The sequence below is a fragment of the Colius striatus genome, chromosome 3 (genome assembly GCF_028858725.1).
Source record: "Colius striatus isolate bColStr4 chromosome 3, bColStr4.1.hap1, whole genome shotgun sequence".
In the NCBI taxonomy this organism is placed as follows: domain Eukaryota; kingdom Metazoa; phylum Chordata; class Aves; order Coliiformes; family Coliidae; genus Colius; species Colius striatus.
The window spans coordinates 50,129,049-50,152,306 of NC_084761.1; the positions used below are offsets into that span (position 1 = coordinate 50,129,049).

The 23,258-nt window shown below is 35.6% G+C and overlaps 1 protein-coding gene across 2 annotated transcripts in view; it reads right to left on the reverse strand.

Moving 5' to 3' along the window:
* The window catches only part of CCSER1 (coiled-coil serine rich protein 1), a 690,264-nt gene that overhangs the window by 495,268 nt on the left and 171,738 nt on the right, over positions 1–23,258 (reverse strand). For both annotated transcript variants that reach the window (XM_061993283.1, XM_061993284.1), the window contains exon 5: positions 21,626–21,746. In XM_061993283.1, coding sequence (XP_061849267.1) covers positions 21,626–21,746 — 121 coding nt within the window. The remainder of the gene's footprint in view (positions 1–21,625; positions 21,747–23,258) is intronic.

Below are 23,258 nucleotides of genomic sequence, written 5' to 3' on the forward strand. Positions count from 1 at the left end.
AGGTGCACATTTAATACTGCTGAAATAGCTTTAGCTGATAAAAACTTCAGTCCTTTATTATCTGCCTAATAGGATGCCATGGAACATTCCTTAGAGGAAACCTAGAAGGATTATCCATAGCATTGAGGGTACGGATTAGTTTCCATGTCCTGTGAGCTCAGTAGGAATAAATATTCCCTCAGGTTATGATCTTCGGATATGTCAAATACAGAATACAAGATTTCAGAAAAAAAATCTGTATTTTGTCCTGAAAAAAAAACAGCCTTGAACCACTTGAAAAAATTTGCATTATTTTAGTCAAATATCACTACAATTGTAAGACAAAAAGATGGTGTTACGTTCCCTGTTGCATCTTTTAGAAAAACAATGCATAAACTATGCTTTTATGAATACATATGCAATCAGTGAGTTTCCAACAAAGTCTCGCCATAAAGTAAAATAGACATTAAAGGAAGATGCAAAGCTTTTAAAATCTTAGTGATATCTAGCACAGTTTTAGATTCTTATCTCAAAATCAAGTTAATACAAAGGCTGATGCTTTTTGTACAGAGCCATTCTTTGCCACAACAATGTTCTATTAATTTTAGAAATTCATTGGTACCGGAATTTAAAACTCAGCGTTAATTAAAGCCATCTATACAATTTATTCCTGGTGTAAATGATGTTCTAGTGTCAGACATCTAACAATTATTGGCTCCTTAGAACCAACATAGTACTGCTATTCTGTTGCTTAACTAGATTCGCTTATTCCTGTCTTGTAATAGAGATTATATCTGTTTTGCTCTCAGACCACTACATTTAATTAAACACAAAGGGTTCTTACTCTGCCTGCAGGTATGCATGGGTAACTCCCATTCAGTTGAGCCACCTATTTCAACTGCCATTGACCAATTTCCTTTTATTTGAAAAACAAAACAATGACCAGCAGTTCAAGTATGTATGAAGTGGAGGTGAATTTAATATGTGGTGAATATAAACACTGTATTTCAGAGAAGATTTTGATCTAGAGTGACTAAAAAACATTTTATGATTTTAATGTAATAGAATTTTTGAAACTTTTTTTTTTTTTTTAATAAAAGCTGTACCTATAAATTGTCAGTAACTTCCTTTTAACAGAAAAGATAACGTTCATGCTATAATAATGAACACACATGGAACTTCTGAGTTTCCACTGTATGGAACTGTATCCATACACAAGATTTTGGCCCAACTTGACTTGATATTTCTGTGGTTCTCTTCAACACAGAAGCACAAAAAATCAGCTAAGCATCCTTACGCACGACTACAAATACGTTTAACCCAGAATTCAGCAGGTAGACGAGAAAATAAGGACAGATAAGGAGATTTAGCAGCTAGATGAGTGTGCTTTCAGTGATTTTTTTTCCTTTTAAAATGTCCTCATCTTCTGTTTTCAGTCTGTATACCAAAATTCCTAATGACTTGACATCTCCTTTAATGATTATTGCGACTTGCTCATAGTTGAGATTTATTTTAATGGTTGTTCCTAATGAGTTCAGATTTGTTTTAATGATTGTCACAGAAGGATTAGTTTTACATAGGAAATATTAAAAGGGATAGGTTCTATCAGGGATAGGTTCTTACAAAAATGTCACTTCTTACTAACATCTAGTGTAGCATGCTAAACTTTCAACATCATTTTTCAGCACCTCAAAATCCTCAACATAAATCTTTGAGAACAGTAGATACTGTAAACAACAACTGGTGCTACACCTTGTATCCCAAAAACATGTTAATCGATTTAAAGCACATCTGTTACCACGTCCTCATCAAAGCAACTCCTTGAAGCTCAAAATTATAAATCAGCAATGTAGTCCTTGGTTAGGGATTAGGACTGTGAGAGCAAAAAACTCCTGAAGCATATCTGCTGGTAAAAAAAGGCTTCTTCTCCTGGGTGATGCTGGAGAAAACTGCTGGGTGGTTGTATCCTAATTTCAGAGTGGGGCTGGGATGAGCAAGATAGTGGAATATGGAAGGCATGAACCTCATTTTTTATCATCCATAGCTGAAAGTAACAATGGTGCAAGTAGATGCTGCACAAACTCGGGGTGCTGCTGGAGCACGTATGTAGAAATCTTTCCCTAAATGCTCTGATAGACTTAAATACGGCAGGTTAAACCTGCTCCCTGCTGGAAGGTTTCAGTGTAATGCTAAAGCACAATGAACAAGGCTTGGAGCCTGAGAAGGCTGTACTTGCCTGGGAAATCTTCTGTACATGGTGTAGAGCTAGTACCTGATTCAATTAGAACACTGGAAATAACTTACTTCCTTTTTAAAACTGTGATTTGGAATCTTTATCCATCAGAAGCAGTTGGGATCCAGATTAAGCATGCCTATCTGGAAGAAGTAAAATCTTGATCATATAATAACTAATACTTAGGTAGAACTCCATTACCTTGAAAGATTTCAGTCTTCCCCAGTGAAATCACTATGGGTAGCAAATGGATTTTTAAGTATGATTAATATCCAAAGTGAATTTTAAATGTGCACATAATGAGGGACAGAAAAGGTACGAGATCACCAAATTTAATGGTTAAATGGTGTAAAGATTTTTTTTCTCTACAATCTTTGCCTCAAAAGAAAGAAATAGTTTCAATTATTCAAAATGAAAAGAGTCCACTCTTTAAAAGGACACATTCTTTACTTGTTGGAATTATAGCATAGTCCTCTGTAACTTACCATTGAATAGCTGAAAATTTCTGACTAGTTCCATTGGAAATAAGACTTTTATCTTTCATTTCTGTTTTTCTTTCAGTTTTCAGTACTTGATTTTCTAAAGTTCTTGAAATATTGTCATGCAAAAGTGCTTCTATTTCACAGACATCTCCCAGTTTGCTTTACTAAACAAAAGAACACTGGACAAGATATCACAGCTTTGCCCCAAAGACTTAAGCACAGGCTTAAATTTCAATGGACCAATCATTTGCTTAAATTTGAGTAAGTATGCAGGTCTTCATAGCACTGCAGTGAATTTCTAAATACATTAACTTCATTATAACACTTTCTGTCTTCAGATAAAAACTGAATTTATGGTTGTTTACAAATATGTAAAGGACAGGTGTCAGGAAGATGGAGTCAGGTTCTTCTCAATGATGTCCAATAGGACAAGGGGCAATGGGAATAAACTGGAACACAAGAGGTTCCAAAGAAATACAAGGAAGAATTTCTTCACTGTGAGGGTGATGGAGCGCGGGAACAGGCTGTCCGGGTGGGTTGTTGAGTCTCCTTCTCTAGAGAAATTCAATGTCCACCTGGAAGAGTTCCTGTGTGACCTACTCTAGGTGGTTCTGCTCTGGCAGGGTAGTTGGACTAGATGATCTTTTGAGCTCCCTTCCAGCCCTTGAGATTCTGTCTGATTCTGTATGTTACACTTTATGTAAGATTCATCAAAATCTGTGACTTTCAGACATGGGAGTTATACAGAAAAGAATTTTAAAATTTTCTGCTTCTATATGTTTTCTCACTTTATTGCAGTGTTTAAATATCAAAAGTGTGTGAATCCAACTGGCCCCCACAAACACTGTTGACTTTTCAATGTCCTAATTCACCTAGTCATTGTATTTTAGCAAAAAAAATACCACCACCAAAACAAAATATTCCAAGATAGGAGTCAAAAATCAACAGTTACTTGATTTCAAAAAGGTACTATTCATACATGCTAAAGGCCCCAATTTTACAAGCACAGGTATATATGACACACATTCTCTCTACTGGTTTTTGGAAGTCAGAGCAATAGTACTACTCTTGGGCAATATAAATTACTGGGCAAAGACAGCACCGTGTAGTATTCAGCATTTTATAATTCAGTACAGAGACCTTTTAATGTCAGGAAATTAAAGTCTACAAAGCGAATCTCAACTGTTCAACTCCTTTACCAGTGTATTTGCATTAACATAAGAAATGGGAAGGGAGATTGTAATTAGTCTTTTCAAGACAGTATAACAGCTGTCACATTTTGTACTTACCTAGCTATATAACTCATGGTTTAAAGTTCCTACTTTTAACTATCTTAATTCATCACTATCTGGAGGAAGCAGCAACCTCAGGATGGGCGTGATCTTCAATCAAAATATGCCTACAAATTTTGGCTGACCCAAGGTTTTTCTTTATTTTTGCATTAGCAGATGGATACAGCCATTGTGAAATAAAATTTAAAAAAAAAAACATAGCCTTTGACCAATACGTGATGTGATGTGCTCATGCAGCCACCAATATGCATGCAAGGTGACAGATTTTTAGAACAGACATGAATTTTTCATGGGTGTGCTTGAATGAGCAAGTTTATCTCTGTGTCATCAATATACAATGGGATTCATAACCCCAAGAAACCTGAGTAGTAGATAGCAAGACAGCAAACCTGCTCTCTGCTCATCAGCATTCACAGGATAGACAGCGCTGAAGTGCATTTTTTTTCAGTAGCAATCCTAATCACAAAATATATATGCCTGTTAGAAAATAATGCCTTAATGTAAGCAAGCACAGATTCAAGATTAGGTGCCTCACAAAGAACAGCCGCTCTATCAAAATGATCTAGAGCTAACCCCTCTTGCAACAGAATCATGATGACTGAACAAAGATTAACATGTGCTCTTCCACTCATCATCAACAATGAATAACATGTACATGATGCATTGACCAGTATGATAGATGCAAAAGAACTTCCCCTCCAACATCAATGAAGAATCTATAGAAGGCTACAACATAAAAGAAAAGAAATCTATATAATATTTAACAAAAGCATCACAAACACTGATCAACTGTATCAATCCCAAAAAATTTTGTAAAAGTAATGAATCTGCTATCATTTTCAGGTAGCTAGTTGTCAGTATGCAACCATTTACTTATGTCAACAGTGATACACAGACATAGTGCAATCAATTTAGCTAGCATTCCATTCAAGCTAAAAAACTCATTTTTTTCAGTCAAACTAATGAGCAAACAAGAAAATACTAGGTTAACTGTTGTTTCTGAGGTCCAAGGAAGGTTGCTCAGGAACTATTTTAAGGTTTCTTGCCATGACATTGCATTGAACCACTGACACCTACAGACATAGTTGCATATATTAATTCTTCAAGAAATGTCTTGCAGCTTCATTGTTATGAGATAAGGCACCTCTGAGGATAAGAAATGCAACTGCTTCAGACAGCCTGATTTATTGGCAAGGTACATAGGAATCTAATGTAGATGGCACAGGTATCCCATTTTGTGTGATATATTTCTTCCCATGCTCCCCAATGAAAATGCAGCAAATGGCTAGATTAATTTCTTTCTGCATTAACAGGAATTCCCTAAATGTATGTCATTATTCTGGTTTTATCCTAGTATAAAGAAATCAGAGGTAACAAAATTGACCCTTATGAATCCCATGTGTGGTCAATGAAATACCTCCAAAGATACATCACTTATACATATTCCCTAACAAATTTGAAATTTTGCCTGCCTCAAACAGCAACTGGTTTGAAGATGATCACAAGGAAGTATGATGTATAATTAAGTAAACTCATTTATAATCTCTGCTCTTAGTTTTGGTTATGTACCACTGCCTTTATTTCATTATAAATAAATTAGGAGGATAAATTTCAAAAATATTTTAGAAAGTGTTCAAAGTCTAAGGACAATTAGTTCAGATTCAGAAAAATAGCTTCCTTCACCTAAGCCAGGCTGTCAGCAAACTGCAGCATAGAAAAGTAACTCTATCACATAAGCATATGTACAAAAATCATAAATACCTGTTTTTAAGATAAGATTAAAAATCTGAAATTAATTAGCTGGTCCCATAGGAATGACTCTACCAGACTTTCTACAGAGGCACACTTCCTCCACAGTCAGTGTTAATAACAATGCAGAAAAGTAAGCTTTCTGAAAGATTTGGTTTGCCCTTAACTTACTTTGCAAAGGTCATTTTAGAAAACAGGTAAATGGGGTATATCAGGCCAATGCCACCGATAATAATAACAGAGAGAAGGATGATTTTACTTCAGCAAAAAGAAACTAATAATTTTATGACATATCAACTGCCCAAAATCACTGGAGTACCTGTAACTGTATTTATTAAGGTGTAGCAATGGCTAAGCTCGAGTTAGCTTTCTCCAATCACAGTGAGGAAAGCAATCTATAAAAATGGACTCATTATCTTCTCTTGTCTAAAGCTAGAGATCCTGTCTGTCTTTTATTACTTTTTTTGACATGTTCTGTGGTCATCTTTAAAGCAACTGTCAACAAGCAAAGAAAAAGAGCCCTTGTTTTCTGACAGTGCTACAAAAACTATTCTCCTGCCAGAGGAAGTACAATATCCCAGCTCATTCCATTCATGTACAGACTGCAGCTCAGACATGCTGAGCAGTGCCTGCACTCACTGTTCTGCTCCCTGACTATCAGTAATGTTACCAGGCTAAATAATGGGAAACAGGGCTCCAACAAGAAAGTATTTCAAATAGTTAATGCCAAGTCCAAAACTCATTTCAGTTCTGGTAGCAGTTTGTCTGCAGGCAGCACAACAGATTTGTCTCAATTCCCATCAAAGGCAATTTCATCAGCTTTTCAACACGGCTTTGAACAGGCTCAGGATGCTAATGAAGCAGCACACAATAATCATGGCAACTACACTTTTGGAACGTATGGCCTCGGCAGCGGTTCTCGGTGGGAATTTCACAGAGGACTACTAACAGAGAGACATCAGCACAAAACCATCTGTAACACAACTTACTAGCTTCACAGCTCCCAAATCCCAAATCCTCCCAAATTCATGGAGGAAAATGTCAAGGTCAACGAAGAAATGTGTTTTCTCTCCAAAAAGCAGAATCTAGAAATCTTCACTATGGGTGCAAGATATATAACACTTCCTCACTTTCTAAAGGTGACTTGTAAGAGAATAGGAACTGCACACACAGGCATAATAAACGTTCCAAACTGGGAGAAATGAGTCTAAAACTAGAGACTTTCTCCTCACTTGTGATTGTACACATATGTTGGTTAGTCCTAGCTCTCAATAACAATACAGAAGCATTTTCAACAACAATACAAGCTATGAAAAATGCTGCATATCAATCTTAGAATAAATCTTACATCCAAAACAAAAGCTGGTATTTTTTAGTATATATCCTTAGTGCCCCTAAATACGTGTTTCTCAATATACAGCTCTCAACCTTCAGTACTAAATATAAAGAAGCTGTACAGTACTTAGCATTGAAAGGTAGACACTCACTTTACAAGTGAGACAAATTTAGCAGTTTATGTAACTGCTGGGTTCAACATGAACACATTACTGTACCTAGAGTCTGAAAGAGATGCATAGAAATAACACTGTATTGTTTAATTCATATTTAAATAATAGTTGATAATGTATTTTCCAGTTTATTTCTGTTAAAAGAAATCAAATCTCCTTCTTGTAAAAATCATTGTCATATCATGAGATTAAGCATGTTAACTGGCTTCAGCTACAGTTTCCTTTATTCCAAGAGAACAAATTCCAGATATTCCTAGCTTTTGTAGATTGTGCCAGTTTCAGAAAAGGACTGAGAGTTCCTGATGATTAAGCTTTAAAGTTCCTCAATAAATATAATAAAGAATTATGTAGAACAAATATAAAAGTCATTTTAAATGCTTTTATTTAATATTTTCTCTCCTGCAGACTTGTTGCTATAAGTATTCCCCCATCTGATATTCATTATTTTTAAAAAATATAAAAATTACATATAGATAAAAATGTTTAAAGTCAAAAAAAGAAAAAAAAAGTTAATAATATTGCTAAGTGAGGTGTTAAGTATAACATGCATAATGTGGCTGAGCAATTCTATCTAAAAGCACTTAATTAAGCTTCAATAAATATAGAGCTGATAATTTTCCCTACTTCCTCCTCTAGTTTGGGTATTCACTATTTCCAGGTTGAGAGAATAAAGACAAAAGTATGCCAAAGAAAGTGTGAAGCTACAGTTCAGACACTCTGGTTTAGGAAAAAGTCATAAGATAATACTGGATCTCTCATAAATGGTCCCAACTCAACCACACTGCTCCTTCACTCACTAACACTCTTGGCAAAGCACTTTTTGCTACACAACTCAAAACTCTGACTCCAGAAATCAGCGGCAGAAAAATGGGGGGAAAGTAGGAAGAGGGAAGACAAAAAATATTGACATATTTTAAAGAGATATTTAAAAGATTTTGCTTCAGACACTTCATATTATTTAGTCTTTTCCTTGGAAAGCTTTCATAACTTCTTTGACTCAGAAGAACATCACACAGTGTATACATACTGTTGTTTGTAATGCTGGAAAACTTTTCTTTAATGGTTCCCATAGTAACCAAAAATCATTCTATTTTATATATTTAACTGTTGCCTTTCAAGTATAATCTACTATTGTCATTGGAGTCATCGTGCTCTGTTGCCATCTAAATTATGGATTCCCTACAGTTTATCAGGCATTCATTATACATCCAAGTTCACTTTCAATAATTTAGAATTTAAATTATTTCATGTACTTTATTGTGTAGTATCACATTAAAAAAAAACCTGAAGAATAAACATGCAGATAGCACAAAGCTGGAAATAAATAAATAAAATCATCTGGCTTATATTAGCACTGTATTTACTTTCTGAAATTTAATGGCAGTGTGTAATTTTAAACTGCAGAACAGATGAAAAGTAAAGAACTTGAAAACGATTTTAAATATTAGTTATCATTACACATCACACTTGCACTGCTCCATTTCAAGACCATCTAATATCAAATACATTTTGTATGCTATTTTTATGTATATTTGCTCCCAAAAACCAGCACAAGAATTAGAAAATATGGTAATTCTGGTTCTAAACATCTGTGATTTCTCACTCACCCGTAGTTATCCCAAATAGACTGCACTGTTCTTGGACAAGAAAATGAGGAGCTTTGTATTTACCTATGGAGGTACATGACACATTTTAGAGTGCTCTAATATACTTTGTCAGAATTGACAATAATCAACACAGCAACATTTTTCTAGACTATCTCTCTGAAAACACTTATCTAGATTCTATCCCAGACAAAGCTATTAATAACTTCTATTTATTCATGTCCAGATAAGGAATAGAAAAATAAGATTACAACATTAGATTCAGATAAAGATAAGATTACAAAAATAAAGATCAAAACAGTAAAAAGCCACTTGGCACCATCTTACCACTTAGTTCATCTGTCAAAAATAACTTTTGTTTCTCCTTTTCAGCCTTTAAACTGTGGGTATGAGACATTTAGATTGATGCAATCAAAACTACAAGAAGTGCCTTTTAAAATAAAAGAATGCTTTTCATTCTTGGTCCTCATGATGTTTACTACAGGATGCTTTGTGGCTCATTTGAGGACTCTGTCACTGCCACACCTATTACTGCCAGGATAGATGAGACCTTTTCAACTCAGTATCTTCCAAAGCAGTGACCTGGGCATATACTAAAACTGTGTATCAAGACATGTATTATACAATTGGACCAAATAAAAACGCATTTGGAAATCGGTCTGGAATACCCCAGAAAAACCAGTATCAAGAACTCTGACTAAAGGGCTGGGGATAGATGAGTAGGTCAGTATAACATTTAGATGAACATTATCATACTTTTGGGTGAAAACTCTGTAGGCTTTTTGTATAAACAAACACAGAGATGATAGACAGTTTTACCAAGAGCATAGGTTATAAGTATGACTGATTAAAACATGGAAGAGTTTACGTCAATGCTATCCTTTTTCTCCTGCCTGTGCTTCCCTTGATTTTTCCCAATAGCTCGTTTCAAGTCATCTCTTATCAATGTTTCCCTCCTCCTACTTGCCCTGCTCATGCCAGGAATTCTCCTGGGATCTCAGGGATTCAGTGAACATATAAAACAGCTCATCTTGGAGAAAAAAAAGTGAGAGAGTTGCAGGTTGTATTCTATGCCATACGTTGATAAATGGAACACGCTTCTGAAAAAGCCACCTCACAGTTATGACACAAGCACTGGCCTCTGACTTTCCTTCTCATTTTTGGAGATATTTGTTAAAGCTGTACACAAGTAGGTGTTGGTGGCTGCTGTGACAGAAGCTCTAAATCTGTATTTTTAACAGGTGGATATATTTGCAATACATGCTGTTACATATTTCCATCACCTGATGATAAAGAGAGGAATAAAATACCAAAAGCAAACCATTTGTAATCATAACAACTGGAGTAAAATCCTACCATAGACAAAAAGACCTAGTAAATAAACCTGGTGCAGAATGCACAGAAAATACTTGGAGGTATAGGATAGTAAAAGAAAAGAAAAATAATTCTTCTCTCACAAACATCAGTGAACTGTTCACATGATGGCTACTGCAGCTACTACTTACCAAAAGCAGCTTGCACAATTGATCTCAGTATAACGCAGCTTAACCCTACTCCTGCAGTACAGCAGGAAGAAATTTTATTCTGTACGTGCTTCATAACTGTACAGATAATTTTTACAGCATTCAGCTCTTTTAAATTCATTGTTGCTTTGTACAATATTTTGTCTTTACAGCTGAACTTTATTGCAATATAATTGCAAATTTATGTCTCAATTCAAGTGCATCAATGTTGCATGTGCCGTAATGAGTTGATGTAGTGTCCTTTCACTTTTATCTCTTCTGCCTCCTACCTCCTCGTTTCCCAGCTTGCCTCTTTTGGGGTTTTTTATGCTGTAGCTGTCTCATATCTCTCATGTGGTATCTGACACAGCCATTGTAGTGTCTGAAAAAGCCAGAAGGACAAGAGGAGAAAAAGAGCAGCGGTACGGTACCACTTCACCTTTTTAGCCATAGCCTTCTGTTTCTGCTATCAAGAAATCCATTCAAATAAAACACAACTTATTCAATATTCAGTGTAAACATAAATTTTGATTGATTAGTAAAATCCCTGCTCCTAGGGCTAAGTACACTGAAAATGTGCACAAAAGAGCAAGAGGGATATTGCATCTATGTCTTCACTACCTACGTGAAAAAATAAGAACAAAACAAACTGAAGCTGGGGGCAGAGGAGAGAGGTAAGGAGAATGTTCTTTAAATTATTTCTCCCCTTTCTCTGATATCTCTTTTTAACTCTGCAAAACAGAGCAAAAACTGTGCTCTTGGAAATACTGATATTTAGATTATACATACTTCTGGAGCATCTCTCCCCACTGAGTTTTGCAAAATAGAAAGTGAAATCCCATTGATGGGATTTGAAACACACTGTGCAGGTATGCATATTTTTTTCACATAATTCATTCCTTCTAGGACGCAAATAATATCTCAACTTGAACCACCAAGAAGCATTTTCTTTATTTTTAAGCAGTATACTGATTGGACTTAAGTTCACTCCAGCAGAATTCCTATTTAAGTCACAATAATATGAAACAGAGTGGTGTATTTTCTAACAAAGCTAACACTAATACAGCCACTGCACAGAATTATGGTTTTTAGAAATGTTCTGCATAATACATGGTTTAGAAAACTCCCCAGTAAAATCAATCAACAGCATCACCATCACAGCACTTTTGGTTTTCAGATTCAAAAGAATATCTGACAATGTTTTCAGTGGAAGCATACAATGAGCTATAAAGCAGCATGGAATAGTCCAACAGCCATACCCTGCAATCATAAATGCAAATCTATCCAGTTTTTCCCTGCCATCCTTCCTTTCCCCCACCTTCCAATGACAGTAAGAAACTGCCAAGAAATGCTGTTCTTTGTTATGCTTCGGAGATATTATCAAATTACTGTGAAAGTGAAACAAATCTATTTCTGCTTTGCACTTCATCTATTTTTTCTAGTTTTAATCTACAATACATTTATCTAACCAAATTAAGTACTTTGCAATGCTAGCATTACTTGTACAAGCGTATTTCCTTTATATTTGTTTTGCATTTTATGATGCTTTAATTGTTCAAAAGTAATAACATAGCTGATTAATTTTTATATTTGAGCTGCAATTATGCTTTGGAATCTAATTTGTAAGAACAAAGGTTGTACTTTAATATACGCAGACTTCTAAATTACAAAACAAACTATCCCCTGGTCTCTTCTATCCTTCCACCCCCACCTCTTTAGCATTTAGAGAATGCTACTTCAGAGTGATACTTCTCCTGCACAAAGGTATAGATCCAAACCTTTTAATTACAGTTTAGCAACAGCCAATGCTCTTGCATACCAGAAAGTATAATTCTGTTTCTGGAGTTGTTAAGTAAAACTAAGTGCTTCCACTTCATTTTGTGCAAACTTGAGTCAAAGAAGTCAAGTTTAACAAATACTATTGCCCTAATTTTACAGCAACATAACTTCTGTATCCTTTCAAGATTTTGGAGACACTATCAGACAAGAAAAAAGAATAAAAGGGTACAGCTGGCGCTTCTCTCTTTCTCCCCATTTGAAATAAATGGACTTTCTCCTATAGCTCTCAGTTCCGTACTTTAAAAGCACCTTACTTCAGTGAAGTCTCACAGCAATTGTAAATTCTCATTAGGCAAAGCCAGGCATTGAGGTTAACAATGGGATTTAACATCGCCTTTCCCGTTGCTGCACTATGCTACAAAAATTGACTACTGAAAGACAAATTTAACAACCATAAGACAATATAAATGCACATGAACTAACTTTATGCTTAGATTATCATAAAAATGGCTTTTTTTTTTCAAATGATGAAAAAAACCAGACAGTACGAATACAGCATTTGCTTCGCAATTTCATTGCACTGACTCAAAATCAGGTTCTTCCAGCCCCTTGAATAAGTACTTACTAAAAAAATCCCTCAGATTTCCTTTAATACAGTAAGCTGAGGGAGTAACAATGTTTATTCTGCATGTCTATGTTACACATTCATTTAGACTGGATGAAAATTAAGTCTGTTTACCACAGGGAACGTTGGGGTTGTTTTTTTTAATCTCAAGTAAATGAGTGAGTAATTTTCGACGTGTAACTGTAACTCTGGCTCAGAAATATATTATGTGGCTTTGTACAGCCATGTTAGAAGATGATGGGTATGCTCTACAGGGTTTAGGCAGTTGCCATGTAGAATAAGGGAAAATATCATCATTTTATTAAAATAAAGAACCCTGTAAGTGACTAATGCTATGATTTTGAACAGTAACTCTTCAGATGTGGATCTCTAGATAAGATAATTGATGTTCAATTGCCTAAGGCTGTTCAGTGGCTCAGCTTCCTAGAATCTCTCTGTCTGCATTGCCTACAACAATCCATTTTTTTTCACAGAACCACGTAAGATTTTTTTTTTTTTTCACTTTAACCACATCTCTTGTCCCAAAGGTAAAGGAATCTTGATATACATGTACTCATTCCCATTTCAACAGACAATAAAATCTCAGCAAAAAATTAAAATTCAAAAAAATGTCCTACCTATTCCTAACTGTGGCTCTTGGTTCATTGCTCCAATTGCAGTGTATATGCCAAGAATATTTTGCAATGACTACTCAGGGCCATTAGCTTAGAAGAGTTCTTGGCCACTGAATGTTAAGCTGCCACTTTGGGATTCAGTTGATGTTGGTGGTCTGATTCATACTTCTCACTAATGTAAATAAACCAGAAATTTGTATACAGTGCAGTATGCATAGGATAAAATTTTCACTCTTGAATAAAATGTATCCTAAACACCCACCTTTATATATCTATCTGTGTGACAACTGGCATCTTTTCAGTATTTCTAATTAAATACTGCAAAATTACTTATATTGTATTCCTTTTTGGGAAATTTCTGGACATGAAAGATGAGCAAATCTGGTGACTAAAAGTTCCAGTATCGCAGAAGTGTCCAATGAAGAATGTGATGATTCACAGAGAAGAAAAAAATATACACTTGACTGTGACAATTTTAATTTAATCTAGGAATGAAAATATTATCTTGAGTTTGATACATAAATGGATACTCTGAAGAACATTCTTATTAGAGTGATGGCCAAAAGCAGAAAGACATTAAAGTATCAACAAGGGTATATAAGTTTAGGGATGTGAATGGACAAACTGATCTTCTATTCTTGCTTCAGGCTAAATCAGATTTGTACTACTAAATGTACCTGTGATTTAGTGACAAGGATTTTCTTATAATGACTTCACATTTAGTTAAGAAATTGTAGTTGTTAATGCAGTTATATTGTCCATTGCTTGTTGCTGAAGCAGGGGAAGATGACTGTAATTGCATTGTCCTTAGTTTGTACAGTCCAACGCTTTAATGAAACGTTGATCATACTCTCTGGTAATGTAAACTACAGTAGCTATTTTGACTCAAGAAGTTCAATGAGAATTTTTAACATTTGGAGCTCAGAGACAGCATTTTTCAGCAAAGCTGAAAAAAGGTCTCTCCTCAGAGGGAAGAGGAAGCTTTCCAAATAATGACCATACTTGCAAAGGATGGAGCTTTCTCAGCAGAGCTATAGATAAAAATCTACATGATGCCTTTCCTCCATAGGATAATTGCCATCATTCCTCTGCCTCCTGCATTATTCACCACCACATAGGAAAATACAGGACCTGAACTACAAAAAATGAAAATCTAACTGCTGCAATTACAATTTGTGGTTCTCACAAAACAGAGTATTCAACATTTGCAACTAAAGATCACATTGTGCTTCACAAAACTTCTTAATCCTTTAGTTGCAAACAATTGCCTAAGATATTTAATCACCTTTTCCCATCAATCTTGCCTATTAATTACTAGCTGCTGTGACTGAGAAGGAATGTAAGAACTGATGATGCTCCCATGAAGATACAAAGTTTCTTCCATATTCACTTTGCAGTGCATTTATATTTCCCTTGCACAACTGTTATCTATTTTATAATTGTTTGTACAAAATCATTCTCATATTTTCCCAGTGGCCACTCACAGAGAAAAAAAAAAAAAAACACAACAAACAGAAACATCAGAGTCTGGTTTATTGTTTTGTTTTTCCTCAAGGCAAGCAGAAAGAGGTTACCAATTTGAGCAGCCTAGACAGGAGGCTATGTCAGGTTGGAGGTTCAGCTAGTTAGGGTTAGGAGATTGTAGACAATAAAAGAAGGGTAAATATTACATTTTTCTTATTTTCTGAAATATTTCCCTTTTCAGAGAAGACATGAGTAGAGCAAAATAACTCATTTTCCCCTTATGTGCAAAAAGCAATACAGAATGTACAAGGAGACAGTGGAATTGCTATGGCCGTGGGCTACAGTTTGGTTTTTCTATTTTATTGCAGAGGGATGGGGAATCAGAATAATAAAAAATGAGGTTTTAATCAAATGTAACAGTTTAGTAGTCCCTTTAAACAAAGAGTTAATTTGTTGTTTCTTACCTTGATTATGTTTTGTGTATTTATTAATTCTTTGCATAGTAGTAGCCAGAGTTATATATTTGTAGTATGCTCTTCTTGTCAGTGGAAAGATTAAAGATTCAAAAATTAAGCAGAAAATAGTTTTCAAATAAATGTTTGTTTTTTTCAATTATAAAAATACCTTTGTTTCATTAAGCATAACTCTGTCTAAGGAAACTGATATCAGATATAGTCAGTACATCCCATGTACTTCAGAAGACCTTTACATACCGTAGCTAAGGATAGGTATCTGTAACATGTAAAACCCATTTGTTCACTAGGGTCTAAAGTAAGTCAAACATCATACTGTACCTTGGAAATTACCTTCCCACATGTATCTATTGCAATTTCCAGCCTTCCAGTTGGCCTGCCACGTGATAGGTGGGTTATGCCCCTTACCAGTAATATTTGCATCTGTCCTGACAATTGAGAGATGGGTAGCACTCATGACTAATTTTCACAGGTGTGAGGAGGAGACAGCACATCAAAATCTCCTATTGTGTGTGACACATTAATGTGTTTCAGCAGTCTTTCAATCTACCAGTAAAGGGCTATAAAACAGTGGGCTGAAAGGTCCTGCGAATGGCATGAGCATCAGGGAAGAGGACAATTGTGCTTTTCAGTGGATGTAATGCAGCAAAGCAGAAGAAGGAGTCTATGAAGTATGCATGCCCTGTCATTCTGGCCTGTGCCCTCAGGAGACAGACCTTGCTTGTTCCATGAGCAGGACATTCAGCACCTATGAGTGTTGAGCAATTCAGGGAATATATCTGGCACAAGTAGGAATACTCATAGTATTCCTAGTAGTTTACAAAGCAGTTTTAATGGTACACTTGACTACTGACAGCATAAGGACATCGCTTATATTTACCCAATTTCTAAGTACCCACTTTAAAGAAATTGATATAAATTGTACCTCTTCTACCTTTTACCTATCTCTAAAATGTTATGGTGGAAAGTATACTGCAATTTAGCTGATGTGTCTTTTGTTTTTCAGTTGAGCTGAAATGACAGCATTCAAACCAATGCCATTCCAGAGCCACACTGGGCATCCCTATATTCGCTCTATTACCCAAAGTGTGACACATGCTTTCATACTGTATCATCCCAATTATCCAGGAAACTGAAACAGTTCAATCATCTTTTACCAGGTTGTTGAAGCAAGTCTGAAAAACATTCATTTTTCACATCACCAAAACATGTCTTATTGAACAGACTGTCAAAGTAAACACAAATTTGCAGTGTGGGCACCACTGCCTGACAACCTGGCTGCATTAGAGACCACAGTTCATGTCACCACTAAGAAGCACCAAAAATTACAGAAGTAAAATAACAGCACTATAATTCCAAAGTAAAAATGTCTTCCATAAAATCTATCAAAATACCAAAACAGTTAGAGAGAGAAAACAGAAAATAAAAACTGCAACTGAAATAAGTGAAGAATAATATACAATCATCTTGGTTCAAATTCCTTTTGAAAGGAATTAGGCAAGGCTGAAAGAGTCAGAAAAGACTACCAGTATCTTCAGACATAACAATCATGTTTTTACAGCTTCAAGATCTCAGAGACTAAAAAACCTGCTACATTTTGGAATATACTTCCTGCAGTTAGCAAATATAGGACATGGATGCAACAAAACCTTCCTAGATGCCAAACTGAGTATTTGTACTAAGCAGCACTATACAGAATGGCATTACAGGTAAAAACCTGTCACTTACCACCCTGTTTCCCATCAGTGAGCACTCAGCTAGTTGTTGTGATTCCAAGGAGCCTTCTCATGTATTTGAACTCATGCATAAGAATCTTGCTCAGGTAAGCACAGTTGCAAGCTGCAAGTTAAACAGCTTTGGCACAGACAGGATATTGAAAAAAAGACTCACTCCATAAGCCCATTCATGCCTTTACCAGAAGAAAAAATCTGACTTGACTCTTTAGAGCCTGAAGATCTGCCAAAGCAGCTGTAGCATTCTGAATCCTAAATAGAATCATAGAGTAGAATCACAAAGTAGTTTGGGTTTGAAAGGACTTTTAAAGGTCATCTAGTTCAATCCTCTTGCAACTAGCAGGAGCATCCTCAACTAGATCAGGTTGCTTGGAGCACTGTACAATCTGACTTTGAATGCTTCCAGGGATGGGCCATCTACTATCTCCCTGCGCAACCTATCCCAATGTTTCACCACCTTCATTGTAAAATTTTTTTTTCCTTCAATCTAGTTTAAAACCATTACCTCTTGTCTTATCATTTACTTAGGATCTTCATCTGGATATCTCCCCTAAAGCTCAGGAAAATATTTCTGACATGGAAAATAGTTGGCAATTTACTGTGTCTGGCTCATTACATCGCAAGACCTGAGGCTATAAACACTTTTAACAGAAATTAATATCTTTAAAAAAAACCCTCAAAATCAGACATGTGATGGCTGCTGAAGTATAAATGCACAAAGCAACTTTAAATTGGCCAGCTTAGAAGGCTACATGTTGCCATCATTATTCTGAACTGCAGGGCAGTCATATCCAAATACAACAATCTAATCAACTACATAAGCACTTCCTTAACTTCAAATCCCATACATTAAAAACGATGCACTCAAATTTTACTATACCTGTTTTCAAGTACTAATAGCAGATGAACGGGTTTATGTCTTTACACATAAACAGCACAGAGCAGAGGAACAATGTCTGCTCAGAGACATTTCTGTCTGAGAAACTTCTTTTTCCAGCTTTCAGCTGACAATCTGAACAGAGAAGCTGAGGCAAAGTTGTTTTAAAGCATAACATCCAGTTCCCTGGGCCACGTCTCGTTTCCCATGCACCTTTGTAAGAACTTGAAATGGAAGGGAGGACTCCTCAATGTCTGTGCTCTATCCCAGCGGCTGATTTATTTATATAAGAATTCAGATAGGAATGACTAAAATTAGGACCATGAAAACAGAGCACACTGTTCAAATGTTCAAATTGGTTTAGCATCTGTAAAACTGAGAGCAACTGACTAACACAAAGAGGCTTTGATAACTTAGAAAGTTAAGACAGCACAAGGTTTTTACATCCTATATTTCTACAAAATATAACAAAGTTAATGCAACAACCTAGACACAGTGGAGGGCACAGAGGACAAAGTAAGGTTGAGTCCACATTCCTTGATTTACATCCTGACCTCACACTGACATTCAGACTATATGTTCTTCTACATCACAGTCTCTGACGGAGTGGAAGGACAAAAACTACAAACTAGTGCTCTAGCTAAGCACTGGAAGTATGCTTTGCTAAGTGCAGAAAGTAAGATATATTCCTCCATTCCAAAATGCATACGTACAGAAGAGCAGCAAAGCCTTTTTGCACTCTACTAACCTTCAAGTGAACACAGAATAATGTCCCAAGCACCTAGTAAGGATTTCATCTTCCTCCTACAGGTGCTATAGCTTCACTAAATAGCTTCATTTATGCTTCCAGTGACAGAGGTGTCACTCCCAGGCTGCTAAAGATACAATGTTCACTTGGACAGAGCCTTCTCTACTTATTTCGTGGCTACCACATTAGTGAAGTGCATTCCTGTTGAATTACTTAGGTAGAGATTTTGCCCAGTGCACAAGCACGTGAGAGTTAGCAATTACCTAGATATCACTAAGGAATCGCTTCCTGACTAAATGTTTTGAGCTTCCAAAAAAAAAATACAGGGGGAAAAAACTGGTGTTTTATGCCTCCAATCCTGATATCTAATCACTGACACTTGAAAGAACCGCTAAGCTTTGCTGCTTCCGCTGCTGGTATGATTCTTTGCTAATTACAATAAAATTCTATTAAGCAAGTACAGTATATTATTTAAAGTCACTAAACAGTTTCTTTCTACAATAAAATAACGTAATTAGTCACATATTATATGATTCACATTAAAGACTTTTATTCCTCAGCCAGGCTTCACAGTTTCTTGTGTCCTGGAGGTCTTGAATGTAATTCCACTGTTATTTACACTAGAATTATTTTTATTTATTTGTAACTGTTTAACATTAATATGTATTTTATCTGTTTTGCAATACACATTGCTTCCTTATGTAATTTTAGAAAGCATTAGTTATACTATTAACTTGAATAACCTGAAGCCAACAACTTCTCTTTATAAGATCTCAATCATTCACCACGGCTCAGCCCTCTGTGATTTGCTAATTTGGAGACATATAAGTCAAAACGATTCAGGTATGCAAAAATAAGCATAGAAAATCAAAGTGTTAATGTTATTTCCCATAAAGGTAATTAAAAATACAAGTAATTACAATTCACTTGTGCAGCTCAGCCCATACATGGACTCTGCACTGAAGTCAGTTGAATTCAATACGGACCAAGGGCTTCCTCTTGCTTGATGTTTACATTGGAAACAAATAACACTAGGATATTTAGACACAGGAACTGGGATCTGTTTTGTTTCCATTAAGACTAGTTATGGGGAAAATCACCTACATGTATAAAGCACATGATGAAATGAGAGAAATAAAAGATATGCTTATGTTTCACAATGCTCAAGATTTTCTTGAAGCTATAAGTTTTCACCTCTCTACAATTACTTTCAAGGTGTCTACAGTACTCATTGCCCATTCTAATAACATGCAAATATTTTCCAATATTTTAAGATACTAATATAATGATGTTGTTTCATGTGAAGAAGTTAAAATACATTTAATCTGTTTAAGTATAAACTTGTTTCTTTTTGAAAGAATTCCAGAGCCATAGTTCATATTTTCAGACTTGAAAATTGGAAAAGTGGCAGAGGTTAGAGCATGTTTCTGAGACCTCACATTTCTGAGTGTATAAGATAAGCACGATTTAAGTCTGTGTACTTGGAAGATATCACTAGTCAGGGTGTAAAGAAAAAAAAAAAAAAAAGAAAAGCAAGCACACTAGAAAACAGATTAATATACTTGCTATTACCAATAAGGTGAAAGGATAAAAAAATGTAGGAGCTGGTATCAATCAGTTTTCAAGCACATGCTAAACAGATACCAGAGTCTCCTTACATTGAATTCGTAAGAGATTATGAAATGTTGAAACTGATGATAGTAGAGGAAAACAATCAAACAACAGTGCAGGCTTGCCTTTTAGTGGAGTGAAGGCAAAAACATGCTATGCCATTTGAACTAACCACAAAAATTACGCTGGATTTCAGCACAGTATTTCACAGCCCATTGCCTTTCCAATCCCTTAGGATTCAGATCACCATACAACTGAAACAGTAAAACTATTAGACCCCTACAGTATTTAAACATTAAGTCATTGCAATACTACCTAGATGACAGGCAATATACTGTGTTAAATTTTAAGTATAGGTAGACTGCGTGAAACAGGTTTATCACCAGATTGACAAAGAGACCACAGTCAGACACAAACTTAAATCATAGATCTATACCAAGATCACATCCCATCTAACCTAATCTAATCTAATCTAATCTAATCTAATCTAATCCAATACATTACTGGTATTTTAGGGTTTGGGGATTTTTTGGAGTGATGTATTCCTTTTTTTACAGCAATAGGCATGTAAGTTAGGACTTCAGAGACCACTTCAAAGACAAATTCGTATGTACCCAGAGAAGTGGAAAACTAAACAAAAATGCTACCAGATAATAAAGGGGACATATTATCCAGTCATTTTTAATTGTATTCCACACCTTAAATTGCACAGATCCAGTTTGTGTTGTGACAAAGCACTAACATTACGCTTTCTTTTCATTAAAAAAAGTTCTTTTCATTCTCCAAGGACTCAATTGTTAAGAAACAACCATCTTGCCTGGTATTGCAAGACAAATGTTACTATGCATGCTGTGGTTATGATTCTCATCTAATTTAAGCTATCAAATTATAGTCTATTTCATTAAACAGAATTTTCTTGGAAGACCACTACCATACTTTTGAAGATGCCATCATATCTCATATCACAGAAATCGTCAATGAAAAATAATGAAATATCTCTGATGGGTAGAGCCTTTAGGAATTGTGTTCTTTCTAAAAATCAACTACCGACTAGAAAAACTGTGCAAGAATGAAAGAACTATTTAAACAAAATAGGCTTTATTAATCCTGTTAAAAATCGAATTTCTCAGAGCATAAATGCCCATTCTCATATATCTCATTACCAAAAGCCCTGAGAAAAAAGGTAGGCTAATGAACAAAAGAAGCAGTCTAGCCTCCGGCCAATTTCTGCTTTTGGAAATGCCTATGTAACTACTGATGAAACAGAGAGATGTATAGACATATCCACAAGAAACAATCTGGCCTGGTGTTTAAATTGAGCTTGCAAAAGATAATGTTTTTTAATAACTCACTGTTTTGACACATCAGGCATTATTATCTGTTCTTTTTTCCTTGTATCTGTTGTCGGCTCTACCGGGGTAAGTACTACAGCAGCACATGAGACTATCGACTGGTATGAGTCTTCCCGGCAAACTGCAAAGATAAGAAAACAATCACAGTGTTAAAGAGTGAACTTAGTTTGCATTTTAAATGTTTAAAGAAAAAAAAATAAAATCAAGTAATATTCCGATCAACAAAAATGCAGATGATTTATCAGACTTCACTGCGATCCCCTGCAACAAAAACTTTACTGTTTTTTTCACATTTCCTAAAGAGCTTGCTTAGCACTAAAGAGCTTTTTTGCTATAGACTACTATCCTTGCATGAGATCTGATGTCAGTCTGCTGTAGCTCACTGGTGCATCTGAGTTCTAAAAGGACTCATATTTCCATAAATGACTTCAGAATATAATGTCCTTCTCCCTTTTTCATCACAAACTGAAAATGAGAGTGGAAATTATGGATGATTTGCAGACAAACTTCCCATCTTCAAAAATTTCAGAGTTTGAAAGAAAGCAATTTTGAGAAAATCTGACCAGTGATTTTTTAATCTTCAACTGTTACATCTCAATTTAATCCAAAAATACCAAATCCAAATGGTCTAGGAATGATATCTGATAAACTGACTTCTGCTTTCTGCTAATTTTCTGTGTATTACCATGCTGGATGCTATGACTTAGATGATATTTAAAAGAATGATCATGTATTTCAGCTGATCATCTGGCTAAATTAGCATTGATAAAGGGCCACCACGATGATCAGGGGACTGAAGCATCTTTCATACAAGGAAAAGCTGTGGGAACTGAGGCTGATTAGTCTAGAAAACCGGAGACTCAGGAAAGACCTCATTAATATTTACAAATATCTAGATGGTGGGTGTCAGGAGATTGGGGCATCCCTTTTTTCTACTGTATGTAATAACAAGACAAGGAGTAACAGGATGAAGCTGGAACACCAAAAGTTCCATTTAAATATAAGAAAAAACTATTTTACTGTGAGGGTGACGGAGCAGTGTCACAGGCTGCCCTGGGAGGGAGTCTCCTTCTTTGGAGGTCTTCAAGACCCACCTGGACATGTTCCTGATCTAGGTTGACCTGCCTTTGCAGGGGGGTTGGAATAGATGATCTCTAAAGGTCCCTTCCAACCCCTACCATTTTATGATTCTATGAATAAAAGAATACTCAAAAGTTTTTGATCTCCAAACAGACAACTACATTTTTTTAAATTGTACATATTCTAAATCACAAGTCTCACTAGCACTTTAGCACTTAGCAGTCACAATTCCTACTGATTCCAAAAGAATGGATTTCCTTTACAGCCAAGGTGTATCTTTATGAGAAAAATAAAAGCTGGAATTAGGAGCTGGTCGCATTGAACAAGGCAAGGTAATATTATGTACCATATATAAACAAGAAGAAATGCAGTGACCTACCTTTTAAGCAGAAAGTCAGATAGTATTTTATATGTATAACATATAGAACTGTTTTATGGAGTGTACTCATACACAGCCAATAACATAGCCTGTAAAACAATGTTGACCATGACAAATTCTCAGCAGTTCAAATCCAGAACAAACTTATTTCATAAGTACATATATATTTATGCA